General features: G+C 33.9%; 1 protein-coding gene across 5 annotated transcripts in view; it reads right to left on the bottom strand.

Moving 5' to 3' along the window:
* Positions 1-18,933, bottom strand: part of BRWD3 (bromodomain and WD repeat-containing protein) — a 153,525-nt gene that overhangs the window by 129,823 nt on the left and 4,769 nt on the right. For all 5 annotated transcript variants that reach the window (XM_075371709.1, XM_075371708.1, XM_075371710.1 and 2 more), the window contains one exon: positions 8,762-8,857. In XM_075371709.1, coding sequence (XP_075227824.1) covers positions 8,762-8,857 — 96 coding nt within the window. The remainder of the gene's footprint in view (positions 1-8,761; positions 8,858-18,933) is intronic.

Raw genomic sequence — 18,933 nt, 5'->3', positions numbered from 1 at the left:
TTTTCAGAACACAACCAAAATTCAGAATTAATCTTACCGAATCAAAAATTTTGTTTTCATAATTTTTTATCACCAGAATAAATAATGCTAATGATGTAAATGAAATGTTTACCACAAAACTGCAAATTATAAATAGTCAAGAAGAATGTGATAAACTATATTACACAGTAGTTATCTAGACAACAAACTATAAAATCCAACAATAGAAATTCATGCATTGATAAATGTGGATTGATAAATAAATTGATGGATAAATGTGCAATTTCTTGTCCAATATGGTAATGAAGTGCTAATGGTAATACTATCTTGTAATTGTATAGGTATCTTGTAATTGTGTATTATTTTTTGCGTCCCTGTTACCTTCTTTCCATAAAATAATGGTAATTTTTTAATGATAGCCAATATCTGGTTAGCATTGTATATGAGGCAAGTTGTTAAAGCAAGTTCCATTTTAATTCTGCCACCTTTATACATGATATAAACAGATGGCACTTGCACAGTTAGTTATTTTAATCGATAGTCAGCTGTTAACAAAAATAGTACAGCATTTTGGTGTTAGTTATTTATATTCATTCATTTATAATAAGCGCTACAATCTGTGATCTCGCTGAGCGTAAAGTACAAGGAAAAGGCTAATTCTTTAAGGCAAAAAAAAATTCTGCGGGTAAAATCTACTGAAATTTGTGGCGTTTATGGGCCAAATATCATGAACGATGCTAGATTAAAACGGCAGTACATTCATTTCAAACATTCATGATGATAATGACTTCAAAACGTCACAATTGTCTTTGATGTTTCACAATCTATGACTTACAAAATTTTGATTGAAATTGGGCTACAAAAAAATTGTGTGACAGATGGGTGCCAAAAATGTTTAACCGACACGTACACAAGGAAAAAGGTTTTGCTGTAGCGCAAGGATTTTTGTGGCGTTATGAAAATGAAGGTAATGAATCATTTGATTGCATCATTACTTTAAAAACACGCCTCATTTTTTTTTTTATTATACAATTTTTTTATCGAATAATAAAATGTTATTCTCAATTTTATAGAAAGTATTGCCTTATTACGCAAGTGTATAGTCATCGTAACATGCGCTCAATATTATATTATGTTAATTTCTATGTACGTAATTATTAGCTGATATGATGGATAACTTAAATGAAGAAGCCAAACGTTTATACTGAATGATACAATAGATATATTAAGCATGACCAATCGCTTTGTAGAGTTTTCTATATATTCTGAGAAAGATATATCCTCTACTTTGGATTTGATAAGCCTTAGTTTATATTGTGCGACAACTGTTCAGCTGAAATTAAATTTATTGGTGAATTTGTGGAAAGTATTATACTGTCTTTAGCTGCTTTTGTATATCTTACAAGTATTATAAAAATATTTCAAGACAGAAAGCTAGAAATGGATAAACCAATTTATTCTTAATAGTTTCTACAATAATAATATGATTCTATATTAGAAAAATTCAATTATACTAAAACATGTCTACAAATCTGTTAATATTAATTGAAACAGCTGAATCTTTTTCAGTTAAATCTTTACCATTATAAAAAAACAATACAACAATTTTATCAAGTATTTTATTCACATCGATACTCTAATTACCAATGTTTTTACTATCATACAGAATAATATAATAAGAGAAAGTAATGTAACTAGTGAAAATTTTGGATACCCATTATTTTGCATTTCTTAGTTTTTTCAGGAATTAAGTGAAAAAAACAAAAAAAAAATCAGCTACAATTCTGTGTCTGTGTGTTTATTACATATGTCTGTGCATTGAATTAATTTTTCTTAATTTCTCTAAAACTGGTGAATGTAAAACTACCGTACTTAATATGATGACTTCGATATACGAGGCCAATTCAGAAAGTAAGGAACGTTTTGGAATTTTAAAAAAACAAAGTACAAGAAAAACTTTTTATTATATACATGTGAAAGAGGAACTAAAATACTAATTTTCAACATAATCACCGTACAAATTCAGGCACTTATCATAGCAGTGGACAAGCTTTGAAATTCCTGTGTCATACAATTCTGCCGCCTGTGATCTCAACGGCTCAGTGACGCACCCATCTTGCACAAAATTTGTGGTAGCATAGCTTCTGTGAAACAATTTCAAATGATAAAGTCCGTGAAACTTGTGGGAAACATAGAGAAAGCTCAGTTATTGTGAAACGGCGGTTTTCACGAATCTTTTCGTCAACTTTGGAGACCAGATCATCAGTCACAATGCTCGGACGTCCACTCTTCTCTTTATCGTGAACGTTTGTTCGGCCATTTTTAAACCGCTTCCTGACAAAACTTTCACTTGTTACGTTGTTCCCGTATACTTCACACAGTTCCCGATGAATTTCTATCGGTTTTAAGTTTTCTGCCGACAAAAAACGAATCGCAGACCGCACCTCACAACTGGCGGGATTTTCGATTGCAGCACACATTTCAAATTTGTATATAAAAAAAAAACGGGCAGTGCAGAGATGTTCCCGTTGTCACGGCTGGACGCTGACTGAGGTGCCAAGCACGAGCACACCAATATATATGCGATTGACGTGCGCCTGGCGACGTCAGGTGGAAACTTTCCTTACTTTCTGAATGGCCCTCGTAGCATTAATATAATTAACTGAATATCAAAGGAAGATAAGTGTTCCTCTTTAATCTATGAGTACTATCTATAAAAAAATGCATTTTGATGAAAACCTTTGACAAATATTAGTAATAAGGTAAAAAAAATATTTTTAAATCTCTCACACCCTTGCTTCCTATGGAGAATTGTCTTCTCGGGAGAAGTTAATGTATTATTAAAAAAGGAAAAAATGTACACGTATATGTATGTATTTTTTTTTTTTTTTGTCTTCAGTCATTTGACTGGTTTGATGCAGCTCTCCAAGATTCCCTATCTAGTGCTAGTCGTTTCATTTCAGTATACCCTCTACACCCTACATCCCTAACAATTTGTTTTACATACTCCAAACGTGGCCTGCCTACACAATTTTTCCCTTCTACCTGTCCTTCCAAAATTAAAGCGACTATTCCAGGATGCCTTAGTATGTGGCCTATAAGTCTGTCTCTTCTTTTAACTATATTTTTCCAATTGCTTCTTTCTTCATCTATTTGCCGCAATACCTCCTCATTTGTCACTTTATCCACCCATCTGATTTTTAACATTTTCCTATAGCACCACATTTCAAAAGCTTCTAACCTTTTCTTCTCAGATACTCCGATTGTCCAAGTTTCACTTCCATATAAAGCGACACTCCAAACATACACTTTCAAAAATCTTTTCCTGACATTTAAATTAATTTTTGATGTAAACAACTTATATTTCTTACTGAAGGCTCGTTTAGCTTGTGCTATTCGGCATTTTATATCGCTCCTGCTTCGTCCATCTTTAGTAATTCTACTTCCCAAATAACAAAATTCTTCTACCTCCATAATCTTTTCTCCTCCTATTTTCACATTCAGTGGTCCATCTTTGTTATTTCTACTACATTTCATTACTTTTGTTTTGTTCTTGTTTATTTTCATGCGATAGTTCTTGCGTAGGACTTCATCTATGCCGTTCATTGTTTCTTCTAAATCCTTTTTATTCTCGGCTAGAATTACTATATCATCAGCAAATCGTAGCATCTTTATCTTTTCACCTTGTACTGTTACTCCGAATCTAAATTGTTCTTTAACATCATTAACTGCTAGTTCCATGTAAAGATTAAAAAGTAACGGAGATAGAGAACATCCTTGTCGGACTCCCTTTCTTATTATGGCTTCTTTCTTATGTTCTTCAATTGCTACTGTTGCTGTTTGGTTCCTGTACATGTTAGCAATTGTTCTTCTATCTCTGTATTTGAACCCTAATTTTTTTAAAATGCTGAACATTTTATTCCAGTCTACGTTATCGAATGCCTTTTCTAGGTCTATAAACGCCAAGTATGTTGGTTTGTTTTTCTTTAATCTTCCTTCTACTATTAATCTGAGGCCTAAAATTGCTTCCCTTGTCCCTATACTTTTCCTGAAACCAAATTGGTCTTCTCCTAACACTTCCTCCACTCTCCTCTCAATTCTTCTGTATAGAATTCTAGTTAAGATTTTTGATGCATGACTAGTTAAACTAATTGTTCTGTATTCTTCACATTTATCTGCCCCTGCTTTCTTTGGTATCATTACTATAACACTTTTTTTGAAGTCTGATGGAAATTCCCCTTTTTCATAAATATTACACACCAGTTTGTATAATCTATCAATCGCCTCCTCCACTGCACTGCGCAGTAATTCTACAGGTATTCCGTCTATTCCAGGAGCCTTTCTGCCATTTAAATCTTTTAATGCTCTCTTAAATTCAGATCTCAGTATTGTTTCTCCCATTTCATCCTCCTCAACTTCCTCTTCTTCCTCTATAAAACCATTTTCTAATTCATTTCCTCCGTATAACTCTTCAATATATTCCACCCATCTATCGACTTTACCTTTCGTATTATATATAGGTGTACCATCTTTGTTTAACACATTATTACATTTTAATTTATGTACCCCAAAATTTTCCTTAACTTTCCTGTATGCTCCGTCTATTTTACCAATGTTCATTTCTCTTTCCACTTCTGAACACTTTTCTTTAATCCACTCTTCTTTCGCCAGTTTGCACTTCCTGTTTATAGCATTTCTTAATTGCCGATAGTTCCTTTTACTTTCTTCATCACTAGCATTCTTATATTTTCTACGTTCATCCATCAGCTGCAATATATCGTCTGAAACCCAAGGTTTTCTACCGGTTCTCTTTATTCCGCCTAAGTTTGCTTCTGCTGATTTAAGAATTTCCTTTTTAACATTCTCCCATTCTTCTTCTACATTTTCTATCTTATCTTTTTTACTCAGACCTCTTGCGATGTCCTCCTCAAAAATCTTCTTTACCTCCTCTTCCTCAAGCTTCTCTAAATTCCACCGATTCATCTGGCACCTTTTCTTCAGGTTTTTAAACCCCAATCTACATTTCATTATCACCAAATTATGGTCGCTTGCAATGTCTGCTCCAGGGTAAGTTTTGCAGTCCACGAGTTGATTTCTAAATCTTTGCTTAACCATGATATAATCTATCTGATACCTTGCAGTATCACCTGGCTTTTTCCAAGTGTATATTCTTCTATTATGATTTTTAAATTGGGTGTTGGCAATTACTAAATTATACTTCGTGCAAAACTCTATAAGTCGGTCCCCTCTTTCATTCCTTTTGCCCAGCCCGTATTCACCCACTATATTTCCTTCCTTGCCTTTTCCAATGCTTGCATTCCAATCTCCAACTATTATTAAATTTTCATCTCCTTTTATGTGTTTAATTGCTTCATCAATCTCTTCGTATACACATTCTACCTCATCATCATCATGGGCGCTTGTAGGCATATAGACGTTAACAATCGTTGTCGGTTTAGGTTTTGAATTTATCCTTATTACAATGACTCTATCGCTATGCGTCTTGAAATACTCCACTCTCCTCCCTATTTTCTTGTTCATCACGAAACCTACTCCTGCCTGCCCGTTATTTGACGCTGAGTTAATTACTCTAAAGTTACCCGACCAAAAGTCGCCTTCCTCTTCCCACCGAACCTCACTAATTCCTACTATATCCACGTTTACCCTATCCATTTCCCTTTTTAAATTCTCTAGCCTACCAACCTTTTTTAAGCTTCTAACATTCCACGCTCCGACTCGTAGAATGTTATTTTTTACTTTTCTGGTGACCCCTTCCTTAGTAGTCCCCACCCGGAGATCCGAACGGGGGACTATTTTACCTCCGGAATATTTTACCAAGGAAGGCGCCTCCATTATTGCTTTTGAAAATGCAGAGCCACATTTTCTTGGAAAAAAAAAACAGCTGTAATTTTCCATTGCTTTCAGCTGCGCGGTACTCAGAGGACTGAGTGATGTTGATATGGCCGTTTAAGTCATTGTGATTTACGCCCCTAACAACTACTGAAAGAGCTGCTGCCCTCTTTCAGGAATCATTCCTTAGTCTGGCTCTCAACAGATACCTCTCCGATATGGTTGCACCTTCGGTCCAGCTACTCTGTATCCCTGAGCACTCAAGCCCCCTCACCAACGGCAAGGTCTCATGATTCATAGAGGAGGTATGTATGTATATACATATGTATGTATATATGTACACTACTATAAAAAGAGGAAGAGGGTTTTTGTTTGTTCGGAATAAACAAAAAAAACTATTCAATCAATCGCAACCAAATTTTTACCAATGTTTCTTGACATAACACAGAAGGTTTTTGGATATATCTCAGCTCGAAAATATACATACATACATATATGCGTATGTGTGTGTTCATTCAGTACATACTGAATGAACACATTCAATGTGAATGAATGAACGCTGAAATATTATTGAAATATAATTTTTTAGAGGTAGTAGTGGAGATTAAAAAAATTGAATTAATGAATTGTGAACTGTGAGTGTCTATCACTGTGTGAGCTGAGTTTGAAGTGAGTGATTATTAATATCTAAAAACCAATTTCTGGATTTTTTTAATTCTGAGTTTCAAAGGTTAAAATGGATTTTTTAAATTTTCATTTGAAACCCTGTAATTTTTTTAATTTCTTAGTAACAAATGAAGAAATCAACCTGATTTTTGGAGAGTGTAATCTTCATGTCAATAAACCATTTCTAGATTTTTGAAATTGGTCCTTAAAAGGTAACGAAGAAAGGTAAAAAACAAATGTTGAACAACAATTACAAATTCTCCCAATCCTGACAATAGTAAACGAGATACATGCGGGCTTGTAAATACTCTTCAGATAAATATTTAAAAACCATTAGTTTATTCCGATTTTTTAAGGGTGCAAAGATTTAAAAATCATAAAAGAAAATTTTCTAAAATACAAGACATATTTTTCTAATTTCCACATCCTAGATCAAATTCATTGCTGTAAAGTACATTACTATAAATTTGAAAATACTGGGTGTTCCATAAGATTCCATATGTACGAGGTCCATTCAAATAAAAACCAAAATTTTGCTGTGTGGATTGAGGAAAAGCAGTGATTTGATGAGGTGCTACGGGTAGTTAGCTGATTAAATGTGGAGGGGAGCAACCATAGGTCACATTCCCACGACAGTAGCAAATGTCTGAGCAAAAAGTACTATCGTCCTTTATGCAATGAATTATCACATTTCTCGCCGATGAAGATGTCAAATCCTGTGAAATGTTGATTCTATTTCAGGCACAGTTTGGAGATGCTACTCTGTCAAAAACTCGAGGTGTTTGGCTGGGCCAAGAAATTTTGAAGTGGCCATGGCACAGTAGAGAATTAAAGCGTGAACATCTTCTGCGGATCAGCGTTAATGATGACAACATTCAGGCTGTTCTTGACCTTGTGGAAGGTGACCGCTGCATAACCATAGCTGAAATTGCATCATAAGTGGATTGGGAGTGTGCATACAAAGTTGTCACACATGCTTGGGTACAATGATATGTTGCTGAAGTGGGTTGTACACCTTCTCATTGAGGCACAGAGAAATGTCCAGAAAGACATCTGTCAATAGCTTCTGAATCACTTTTTTAGTAGGAGAGGCATTTTTGAATGGTATAGTGACCTGCATCAAAATGTAGGTCCACCGCTACACCCCGGAAAGCAAGACAAAAAGTACGATGTGGTGGAAAACTGAGGAGAGGACACCAATCAAGGCCAGGAAATGCCCGTCAGCTGGAAAAGTTCTGGTAACTTGTGTTTTGAGACTCAAAAGGTGTGCTGCTAATTAATTTCCTGAATGAAAGATGATAAATGTGGCACACTACTTATGGTAAATGTGGCCAGTTGTTATTGGATGATCTCAGTGGTGCTTATAACAACAAACTATGCTGGCAACCGATTCACAACATCATCCTTCTCTACGAAAACGCACAGCTGCTTGCTGCACCTCAGACTAATGATGAACTCACTAAAATTCATTGCAGATCTCTTTAACATCCACCATACAGCCCAAAATTGTCACCATGTGATTTCCACATGTTTGGTTTACTGAAAGAAGCTTCAGGAGAGGAAAGATTCACGGACGATGCCGGAGTCAAGCATTATGTGTGCAAATGGGTGTTGGAGCAGCCAATTGTTTTTTTTTTTTATGAGGGGATCAAGAAGCTACCTATCTGGTGGAAAAAATGTACTTCTGTTGAAGGAAACTATAAAGAAAAATATGGTCATTTATTTATAATTTTATCTAATATGAAAAGCTGTTTAAAAAATTCCTGTTTACATTTCAATGACTCTTAAAAGGAAAAATAAACTTTTTTTTTTAGGAAAACCATTTTTATTTATTTTATACATGGAAACTTATGGGACACCTGTATAGTAGTGTTGGGGGGGGGGATATAGTGTGGAGAAATTTACAACCATATTAAAAGTTTCTTTTTTAATTGTCTTTTAAATACTAATTATATATATTTTTTAGATTATTCATCATTATGAAAATTAAAGAAGAGGGTCTAAGTATGTTCCCCTTTAATCTACAATCACTATTTCAATTTGGTGTATTAAGATAATACACAAAAGTTTTTATTATAGATAAAAAGTTGATAAGAGTAATAATAATTTCTCAACATTATTATGGAAAAAAGGTAAAAATTTTAAGGCCTATGAAAATTCCAGGAAAGTTCAAAAACATTATCAACTTTTTATAAATTATCTTAGTTATTTGGTATCTTGGTTGTTTTATAATTTAATATATATAAAAAAAAAATTAAAAACATACCAATATGATTATTTCTGCGGTTAATTGAATTAAGTAATGGCATTTGATGTCTCCTCACTGAGCATTCTGTAAGTGATCGCCATGTCCTTTGAGTATCTGAAATAAATTATAAAAGATTTAAACATTTATGATAAATTAAAAAAATAAAAACATTCATCTTAATATTTTTCAAAAAACATCTTGGTTACAAAACCAACTGATCAACTGCATAGACCAGTCACACTTAAAAATGTTTAACATTAAAAAATATACACCAGAATTTTTATTGTATACTGGAACTTTGTTGTTTAGTAGCTTCAGTATGGTTGAAGCTTGGTAGTTTTTTCATACAACCATCTTCTAATTCGTACATTAGCTTACTTTAAAATTTTCACTCAAGACTTAATGTTATTGAAAATTATATATCTTCCTGTCGTCACCTACCAAAAACACACACCCAGCATGATGCCCCCTCACCAATTACTAAGCATAAATATTTTGTATTTGTTAATTGCACAATTTAGAACAAAATCCTGTTTAATAACTCTTTTCGTCAATAAAAAATATCTCTAAATAGGACTTTGGTGATTACAGACACGCTAAGTGAAATATTAAAGGAGTTACTAGGATGTTGTAATGATTTATTAATATCTTGAACATTATTTTACCACAGAAAATTTGAACAAAAGTCTACAATTAAGCTTAAATGTGGAATTTATAAACACACTAAAAATATACTCAGAGGAATATCATATACACAAAAATCAATCACAAAAAAATTGTACAATTTTATGCAGTTTATCATCAACTAAATGCAACTCACTTATCACCGTTGCATAAACATAAATTTTCTAAAAGAATATTCTACCTCATTATATATTAAAATATTTTTAACCTGTTCTTTTAAACTGTTTAATTGTTACTGTTAACTGTTGTACAAATAGTTTATTTAATAATAATAACTTAACTGCCATATATTATATACCTGTTGTTATATTGAATATTGTATTGAATACCTGCATTAATGTGTTGAATACCTGACTTTTGGAATGAATATTTAAATTTATAAATTTTTAGCTCAATCAATCCTATTTCTTGTAAAGTGATTGAGCTCATTATTTGCTTTGCACCATCAAGCATAATTATGTATTCGAGCAAAGCTTGAGCGCATAACAGAGAGCACTGTCAATATGTTCAACCAAGTAAGCTGGGCCTATAATAAACTCTCAGAGCCATAATTCAGATTAATCTGACAGCTTTTTTCTACTGCCTAAACAAATGTTTTGCACAGTTGTTTTAACCCCCATAGCAGCACTCTGTAACTCAAAAGCCTATGGAGATTCTAACTTTAAGGATGTCTTATATGATGACTAAGACATCTTTGTATCATCGACTTAAATTTTGTTACCGATTGAAATGATCCATCCAGTCCACCTTCAAATATAAGACATATCCACGAATTTTAATGGCTTAATTTCTTTCTGCAAAACACTTTTATCAGAGAAGCTTATTTCTAAATCTTACACTTTTTCCATATTTAAGCACAGTTTCCTGGCTGCATACTGTTGTTGATCAACTTCAGGGGTAGTAACACAAGAACCAACTGACTGGAATTGTCAATTTTAAATCTTAAGATCATCTGCATACAAATAAAGCTTTGCACATTTGGATTTCAGAGTCTTTACAAGTCATTAATATAAATATTACAGAAGAGTTGTCCATTTGAGAATTCTTGTTAAACTCTACCAGTAACAGTACTACTGTTTTGAAAATTGCCCCCGAAGTACACAAAATGTAACCTACTTTCAAGACAGAACTTGATCAAAGCCAAAGTACAATTATTTACTCAAAATATCATGTATAACAATATGAAATGCCTTAAACATGGCAAGGTGTCTAAAACAATATATTAATTTCTTTACTTATTAATAATAATAATATAACATGATAATTTTCAGAATAAAAGGATAACAAACTGTAAAATAAAAAGCTATGAAACTGCCAGCACATTTAGACACTTCGTTATCATAAGAATCCTTATTCTTAGAGATAAGTAATACCTAATACTTTTAAGTGTAGTAGGAAAACTTCCTTTCTTACTAGGAATTTGATTTAAACTCCTATTAATTATTGAAATACAAATACATGAAATAATCTAAAGGTAAATAAGTTAAATTACAAAAAAATTATTATAAAATAATTCAAAACTCAGAAAATGCCATTTGAAAAAAATTTCAGCACAAATTTATGAACACAATGAACAGGATGCAGATGAACTTTGTTTTTTATTAATATAATTTAAAAATTTATCAACACAGTAATACTGATTTCTGTTAATAGTGTTTTTAAATCCTTTAAAAATAAATATTTTAAAACTAAATTTTGAACGGAATTTTTTTTTTAATAAATTGTGGGAAGATTTTTCAAAAAGTTCTGCGATTTATTAGAAATCGCAACAGAAGCATAATAAGCTTTCTCATAGGCTGAAGTTTTTATTGTGTTGAGTTATATGAAAACAGTTCGTTTGTCTGGTACGGTAATCATTCTTTTTAGCAAAGATTGTACATTCATAAATACAATTGCACAGATAAATTAACATATTTAATTTTCTAAATACAGATCTGCATGATTCATATTAAATGTCCCAGGTAATGATCTAACAGCCCGATATTGTAAAAACTTGTTCTGACATTTAGCAAGAGCCTCAAGAGACAAAATTATATAAGAATACAAGTAGGCATAATAAATACTTAGTAATGATGACGAGCTTAATGCTATATTAAGGCAACTTAGAGGATAACACTAAGGCTTGATTTTCTTAAAACGAAATCAATTTGATTATCCTAGGAAAAACAGTCATTTAATAAAACCAGAAATTTTGTTTTGTGGGTAGCAGAAATATCATTAATGGGAATTCTATCCAAGCAAGCATTTATTTAGCCCATTTACATCAGGGTATTTACTGACTTTAAGCTTATAACAAAAGGTACTTGATCAACAGTATAAGATCTAAACCTAAAATCACTTTTAACAAATGGACTTACAAAAATAAACTTGGTTATTTGGCAGACTATCACTAAAAAATATTATTAAATCAATCTGCTGATGGTTAATGAGCAATAAATACATCACATAATTATGGCATATGACTCAAAATAAAATATGTAAAAAATCTTACTGAAATAATTAACCAAAATTTATTCTTATAGAGTAGTATAAGAATTCTTTTCCCTGGTACCAAGAATAATTAAAAACAGAACTGAAATTATAGATTAAATTCAGATAGACAGATACCTTTAACAATGAAAACAAGTTTTAAATGGAGAAACAGCGATATAAAATACCAATCGACTGGCATAAACAACACACAGACAGATAAGAAGGTTATCAGGTGAAAAGACTTGTTGCACATCAAACTACAAAAAAGATATTAGAGATTTCTTACTATTGCAAGGACTGTTCAAAAGGTAATGACAATAGTGACCCTCAGGGAAAATGTGTTGTGAAGGGTGGTAATACTGCATACCATCGTGTAGCCCATTCTTTTAGCCATCTATAACGATTAGTTTCAAGTCAATCGATGCAGTGAGTGGATGTATATGATGATTCGCGTAATGTGTGTTAGATATTCACCTACCATGTCCAGTATGAATAAAACGTTAGAGCAACATTGTAATGTGAAATTTTTACTGAAACTCAAGAAGCACAAAAAAAAGTGTATGAATTATTAACTATGGTCTATGGTGAAGATGTTATGAACCAGGTGACCTTCTACAGGTGGAATAAAGCGTTCAAGAGATAGAGAGAGCATCGCCATCAAGCCACACAAGGGGCGCACTTCAACGTCTTGCACCAAGGTTATAAGAACACAGCTGCCACATCATCCGCCATTAGGGAGCTTGCTGTATGTCTAAACATTTCAGTTGGCAGGACATTTTTGATTTTGACTTCGCCATGCAACCTGTCTTGCAGATGGGGCCTGTGCCTGCCCACACCAGACCAAATGCAACATCATGTCTTCGTTTGTCAAGACCTGTTATCGTGGTTTGGTGGGGAAGCAAATGAAGAAATGAATCGAATCATAACCATAATCTTCTATGAATCACTATGATCTGAAACTGAAACAACAAGTGTTCTCAATGAAAATGGGTGGTCGCCACCTCTGAAAAAAGCAAATTTGAATCACAGTGCTGATAAGGTTATGATGATAATCTTCTTCAACTTCAAGGGTTTTTTGTACCAACATGCTATCCCTCAAGGCCAGATGGTCATAGCAGATTATTATAAATCAGTTTTGATCATGATATTGCATCATTTTCAGAAAAAAAACACCCGCACAAGAACAATGATGAAATTTTACTGTATCATGACAATGCTACAGTATGTGATGCCCCACATCACACGCTGTAGTTGATTTCTTGAATGGTTTTTTTTTTCCTCTCTCAGCTCCCCTGGGCTGGACCGACTTGTTGGTATTACGCCACCCAGGGGAGTGTCTTTATACTCAAATAGGCCTTCCCACCTAACCCACCGGGTTGGTCTAGTGGTTAACGCGTCTTCCCAAATCAGCTGATTTGTAAGTCAAACGTTACAGCGTTCAAGTCCTAGTAAAGCCAGATATTTTTACATGGATTTGAATACTAGAACGTGGATACCGGTGTTCTTTGGTGGTTGGGTTTCAATTAACCACACATCTCAGGAATGGTCGAACTGAGAATGTACAAGACTACACTTCATTTACACTCATACATATCATCCTCATTCATCCTCTGAAGAATTATCTAACGGTAGTTACCGGAGGCTAAACAGGAAAAAGAAAGAAAGAAAGGCCTTCCCACCTACCAGCTATATACTGGCATGGCAGGTCAGCCTACCGGTAGCTCTTTTTGAGAGTAATCTTTTATTTTATATGCCTCTTTCAGATACCACGCCATACCTGGAGTGTCGAGGTCTTTTCTCTATATCTTGTGTTTTATTATTCCCTAAACTATATCCTCAGGAGTCCCCAGCGGCTCATTGGAACCGACACACCTCGGCATGCCGGCCCTCCCCGCTGAGGCTGTCCTCCCTTCCCTAACCTAAATCAAAAACCCTGTCTCCTTTCGTCGATGTTTTTCTGTAATAAGATCTGTCTGGTGTAACACGCTATTTTCTTCCAGTTGGATTCCCGACTAGTTATAAAAGGTACTATAGCTTCGGGAGTTATCCCATCGATCGCCATGTCAAATGTGAGGGCGGCCCATCTTTCACATATTAAGAAAGTATGTTCTGCATCGTCGATCTCTTCGCAATACATGCAGATTGCCTCTGTTCTCCTTCCTACTTTATTTAAGTAATTATTAAATGAGCCATGCCTGGTGAAAAATTGCGTTAAAAAGTGATCCATCTCCCCAAAACCTCTTGTTATCCATGGCTCGATCTCCGGGATGGGTTGTCTTGTCCAGCGACCTACACCGCTATTAGTCCACCTCTCCTGCCAGGTAGTATTGACTTCATCCTTGGCCTCTTGATCTGCTCTGCCCCTCTATCTTTCGACTCTATATCTCGCGATGAGGTCTATCGGCAGTACTCCGGCGAGAACACAAAGGGCTTCATAGGACACTGTCCTATATGCGGCCACCACACCTAGGAGCCCTCTCCTATGCACCCTCGCTAACTTCTCCTTGTTACGCCTGATATCCATAGCGTGACTCCATGCGGGAACAGCATACATCAACGAGGATACTATCGTTGACAGCAACAATCTGCGTTTTGATACTCTAGGGGCATTCTGTATTGTCATTATAATGTTAAGACTCTTTACCATTGCTTCAGCCTTCCTACATATGTTACTTATATGGTCAGTGTATCTAAAACTCCTCTGGAAGGTAACTCCTAAGTATTTCAAACTATGCACCTCTTCTATAACTTTACCATTGATGAAAATAGTAATTGGATCCCGTACTCTTCTTCCAGTGAAGGCGATAAACCTACATTTTTCCAATGACAACTGCAGACCCCTAGAAATCATCCACTCATTAATGATATGAGTGGCCGCATTCACCCTCTCTTGGACCTCAATTACCGTACTGCCCTCAACTAGTACCGCGAGATCATCTGCATATGCCAAAACCTCAACTCCAGCAGGGAACATTCTGTGCAGGAAATCATCTATAACTAGCAACCATAGCAGCGGCCCCAGGACCGATCCCTGTTGGCACCCCACCGTGCACTCAAAATGAATTCTTCCTTCCTGGGCTTCAATCAAACATCTTCTATCGGAAAGATAGATAGTCCTCAATTTGCCTACGTATATAATGGCTCAATCCCTTTGTGACCATTGCCCTGTTTATGTGACTCAACTCAACTATGTGACTCAAGTGACAACTGATTGAGCCAAAGGCATTCTTTATATCAAGTGAAATCATTAATGGAATGTGTCTTTTGCGCCAATCTTGAATGCTTGTGGCATCGCAACTGTACCCCACCCACCTTACAGTCCAGATTTAGCCCCTTGTGACTTCTGGCTGCTCCATGAAGTCAAGTTTCCACTCAGGGTATGAAAATTGAAGACCAATTACGAGATCAAAGCTGTGGAGGTGCACTGCGAGAAGCTCATGAAAGATGGTCCAGCATTCATGTTTAAAAAGTGGCAGGAACAGTGGGAAAAATATTAGAGCCGAGGATGTTACTTTGAAAATGAGAATGTAGATTTGGAAGACTGAATAACTATTTTTTTCTGTGGAGAATTTTTATCATTACTTTTTGAACAGCCTCTGTAATTTCTTAAACTCATCTCATACATATGAACACAAGATTTCATAACTCTCCAATTGGGGTTATCTAAATGAAGTCTACAAGAATTCATTCTTGAACCCTGGCAAAAGTAACCGTAAAAAGTAACCTGGCAAAAGTAACCGACTGTGTTACAGCACATAACATGATGTATGTAATGAATATTTTATTTTTCTTTATAACAAAGAATATTTTTTTTTAATTATTTTATAGTGTACAATATCTCTCAGAAAATATGTGAACTAACTCTAGTTGAAAGAGTTCTTTTATATATACTCTTATTTAGCATCTATTCGTAATTAAGTAAAAAAAAATCAATTTATTAATTTTGATGATGTTTACAAGTAAACGCATAACATTTTATGTGGAGTAATTCAGACCCAATTATCTGAAAATAAATTCTATGTTCGTCTAATGTTTATATTATTAAAATGTAAATTTGAATGGATGTTTTCTAAAATATTTCAAATATGATAACAAAAATATTTCATCATATATTTCATTTAGGAATAAAATAAGTTGACAAATCAAAACAGTGAGTAATGGATTAGATGACATAACACAATTAATTTAATTTACAATTAAGTAATATTATGAATGTTTAATTAAATAATTTATTGAACAACTTGTAACAAAAATATATGAAAAGGAAATAAAATTGTCCGAAACCGATTAAAAATCAATGTGATACGCGGTACGGCAGAAATGTATTCTGAATGAAAATCCAAGGTCAAACAGTTCAGCATATAGAGTAAATCTGTATAAAAACTACATGCACAGTACAAAACCTCTGGACAGGGCAATATGCACCGTAACACATAGTGGGTAATTACTATATGGTATCATAGTTGCCCGTACAGCAAGGTAGTTAAGTTCCCTATTTTATCTGCCGCAGAACGTATTAAAGAACATTTTGACTATTCTTTTGGGCCTCAAGTAGATGTTTGTTCTATTTGCAAACACCTTTCAGTAAATATGAGAAACTCTTGTCTGAAGAATATTGCTAAAAGAACAGTTGCTGCGGGTATGATAATACACAAGCATAGGACAAAAAAATGTTATTCGACGATGAAAGAACTTAAGAAAAACCTAGGCAAAACACAGCCATATTGGCCTTCGATTTTATGCAAAATCTACCTATTCGTGTGATACCAGTCCAAGAAGTATTTTATTTGAGTCAGTTATGGTGTTTTGTACACACAAAGACCAACAAGGCTAAACTATATTGTTATCAGGTGGGACAAGGGAACAAGACTCCAAATGCAGTATGCTCTTTTAATTTAAATTACATCAAATCAGAAGTTCCAGATGAAGTAAAGCATCTTATTCTGTTCAGTGATGGCTGTTAAGATAAAATAAAAACTGTTCTGCGACTAGGTCTTTTACGAACTTATATGACAGTGAAACGTTTAATAACACTAAACATTATTTTTCAGTAACACTAAACATTATTTTTCAGTAAGAGGACATTCCTTTCTCCTTTGCAATTGTGATTTTGGTTGCATAAAGAGTTATTGGTAAATTTTTTTTGTGAATTTATATGCACTTGATTTGTTGTTTTCAACTTGTGTTTTAGAGATATTTTTTGCAGTAGAAAAGTTGAAACACAGCAGAAAATAGTGCTTATATGATTGATAATGAAGTAGCAAGGTTATGCATTTAGATATTGCTACATTAGATGAGACTGATCATGAGGATGAATTTGGTAAAATAATGCATAATGGTTCTGGTAATGCAGAAGACCTACAAGATGAAATTTTTAATAGAATGACTGATTTATTTTCTGGAGATGCATTACAAGTCACTTAGTAATAACTTGGGGCTTAAGTTTCCAAGAGATTACGAGGGAAATACTGTTGTTTGGGAGGGGATGGAAAATTATCAGGGTAAGGTAGAAAAGATTTTATTGTTTATAATGCTGGACCACAGATAGATTTCAATAGCATTTTTCAGACTTTCAAGAATCCTTTTTTTATGAGACTATTATAAATATGATTGTTCAGGAAACAAATAGATATGCTCAGCAACAGAGAGCAAAGTTGGGTATGTTGTTCACATTGTTCTCACAATGGAAATGGTCTGGCTGCATCAATGATGATACATATCTACTAATATCTATGTTCATTCTCACAGGCATATCCAATAAACCAACTTTCAGATCCTATTTTTCAAAAACCCATTACTGGAAAGCAAAATTTTTTCTTCAATCATGTCACGTGATGAGTTGCTGTCAAAATTTCTTCATTTCAATGACAATAAACAAGTAGAAAATTTTAATGGACCAAAATTCATCTGTAATTTCTCACCATAACAATAAGTTTCAAGAAGCCAATATTCTATTGAAGGATATCTGCATTGATGAATCTTTGCTTTTATGGAAAGGCTTGTTGTCTTTTTCACCAGTACATGCCTAAGAAGGCAGCAAAATTTGGCATGAAAATATTTGAAGTTTGTAAATCAACAACTGGTTACACATGATCCTTCATTATGTATACTGGAAAAGATATGCAGTTTGATTCAAATCTAATCTCTGATGGGCTCACTAAATCTCAAAGTGTAGTCCTCACATTTACAGTAACACTTTTGGGTAAAAATTACACAGTAGATGGACAATAGTAAAACAGCCTAATTTAGTCCATTTATGAAAACATAAAAAATACAAACTGTTTGGTACACTTAATCTGAGAAGAATATAATACCACAAAAAATTAGTGAAAAGTGAATTGTGTGCAATATATTTTGGTGATGTGTCCATCCTCAATTGGCGTGAAAAACGATTAGTTTCATTCACATCCACATATCATAATGTGGAATTTGTAAAAAAGACTTAACAAGCACACAAAAGAAACTGAAATGAAACCATTTATTGTTTTTCGTTATAACAAGTACATGGCAGGTGTAGATGTACGTGACAAACAGTTACAGTGTTATCCTATTGAACACAAACATGAGAAAAAGTGATAGATGAAACTTTTTAAAAGATTAATAAATATTAAAATTTTAAATTCTTATATAATTTGGAAGAAGACTTCCAAACAGTAAGACATGTGTCATTTAGATTATCTCTAATCAGTGAACTTGTCAACAACACTGTAAGAACAAAAAACATGTTTTGCACAGCTAACAATCAAATCTTCCCCATCTGTATTGACTGACATTTCCCAAAGATAATTCCAGGTAAAAGATAGGTAAAAGAGCCAATCCACAAAAGAGATGCGTTTGCTATAAAAATGATAAAAGGAAGTATTCTTCCTACCGGTATCCTATCTGTGAAGCTGTCTCGTGCGTATATCAATGTTCTGAGATCTGTCACACTAACAAAACCTTTTAAGCTAACTGTACACCTCCTTTTTCATGCTAAAACATTTAATAATCATAATGTTTACTATTTCAGTTTGAAATATTATATACTTATCTTA

Source organism: Lycorma delicatula, chromosome 7, assembly GCF_047948215.1.
Source record: "Lycorma delicatula isolate Av1 chromosome 7, ASM4794821v1, whole genome shotgun sequence".
Taxonomy (NCBI): domain Eukaryota; kingdom Metazoa; phylum Arthropoda; class Insecta; order Hemiptera; family Fulgoridae; genus Lycorma; species Lycorma delicatula.
The sequence above is the reverse complement of the archived record's forward strand: the minus strand, read 5'-3'. Positions and strand labels throughout refer to the sequence as shown.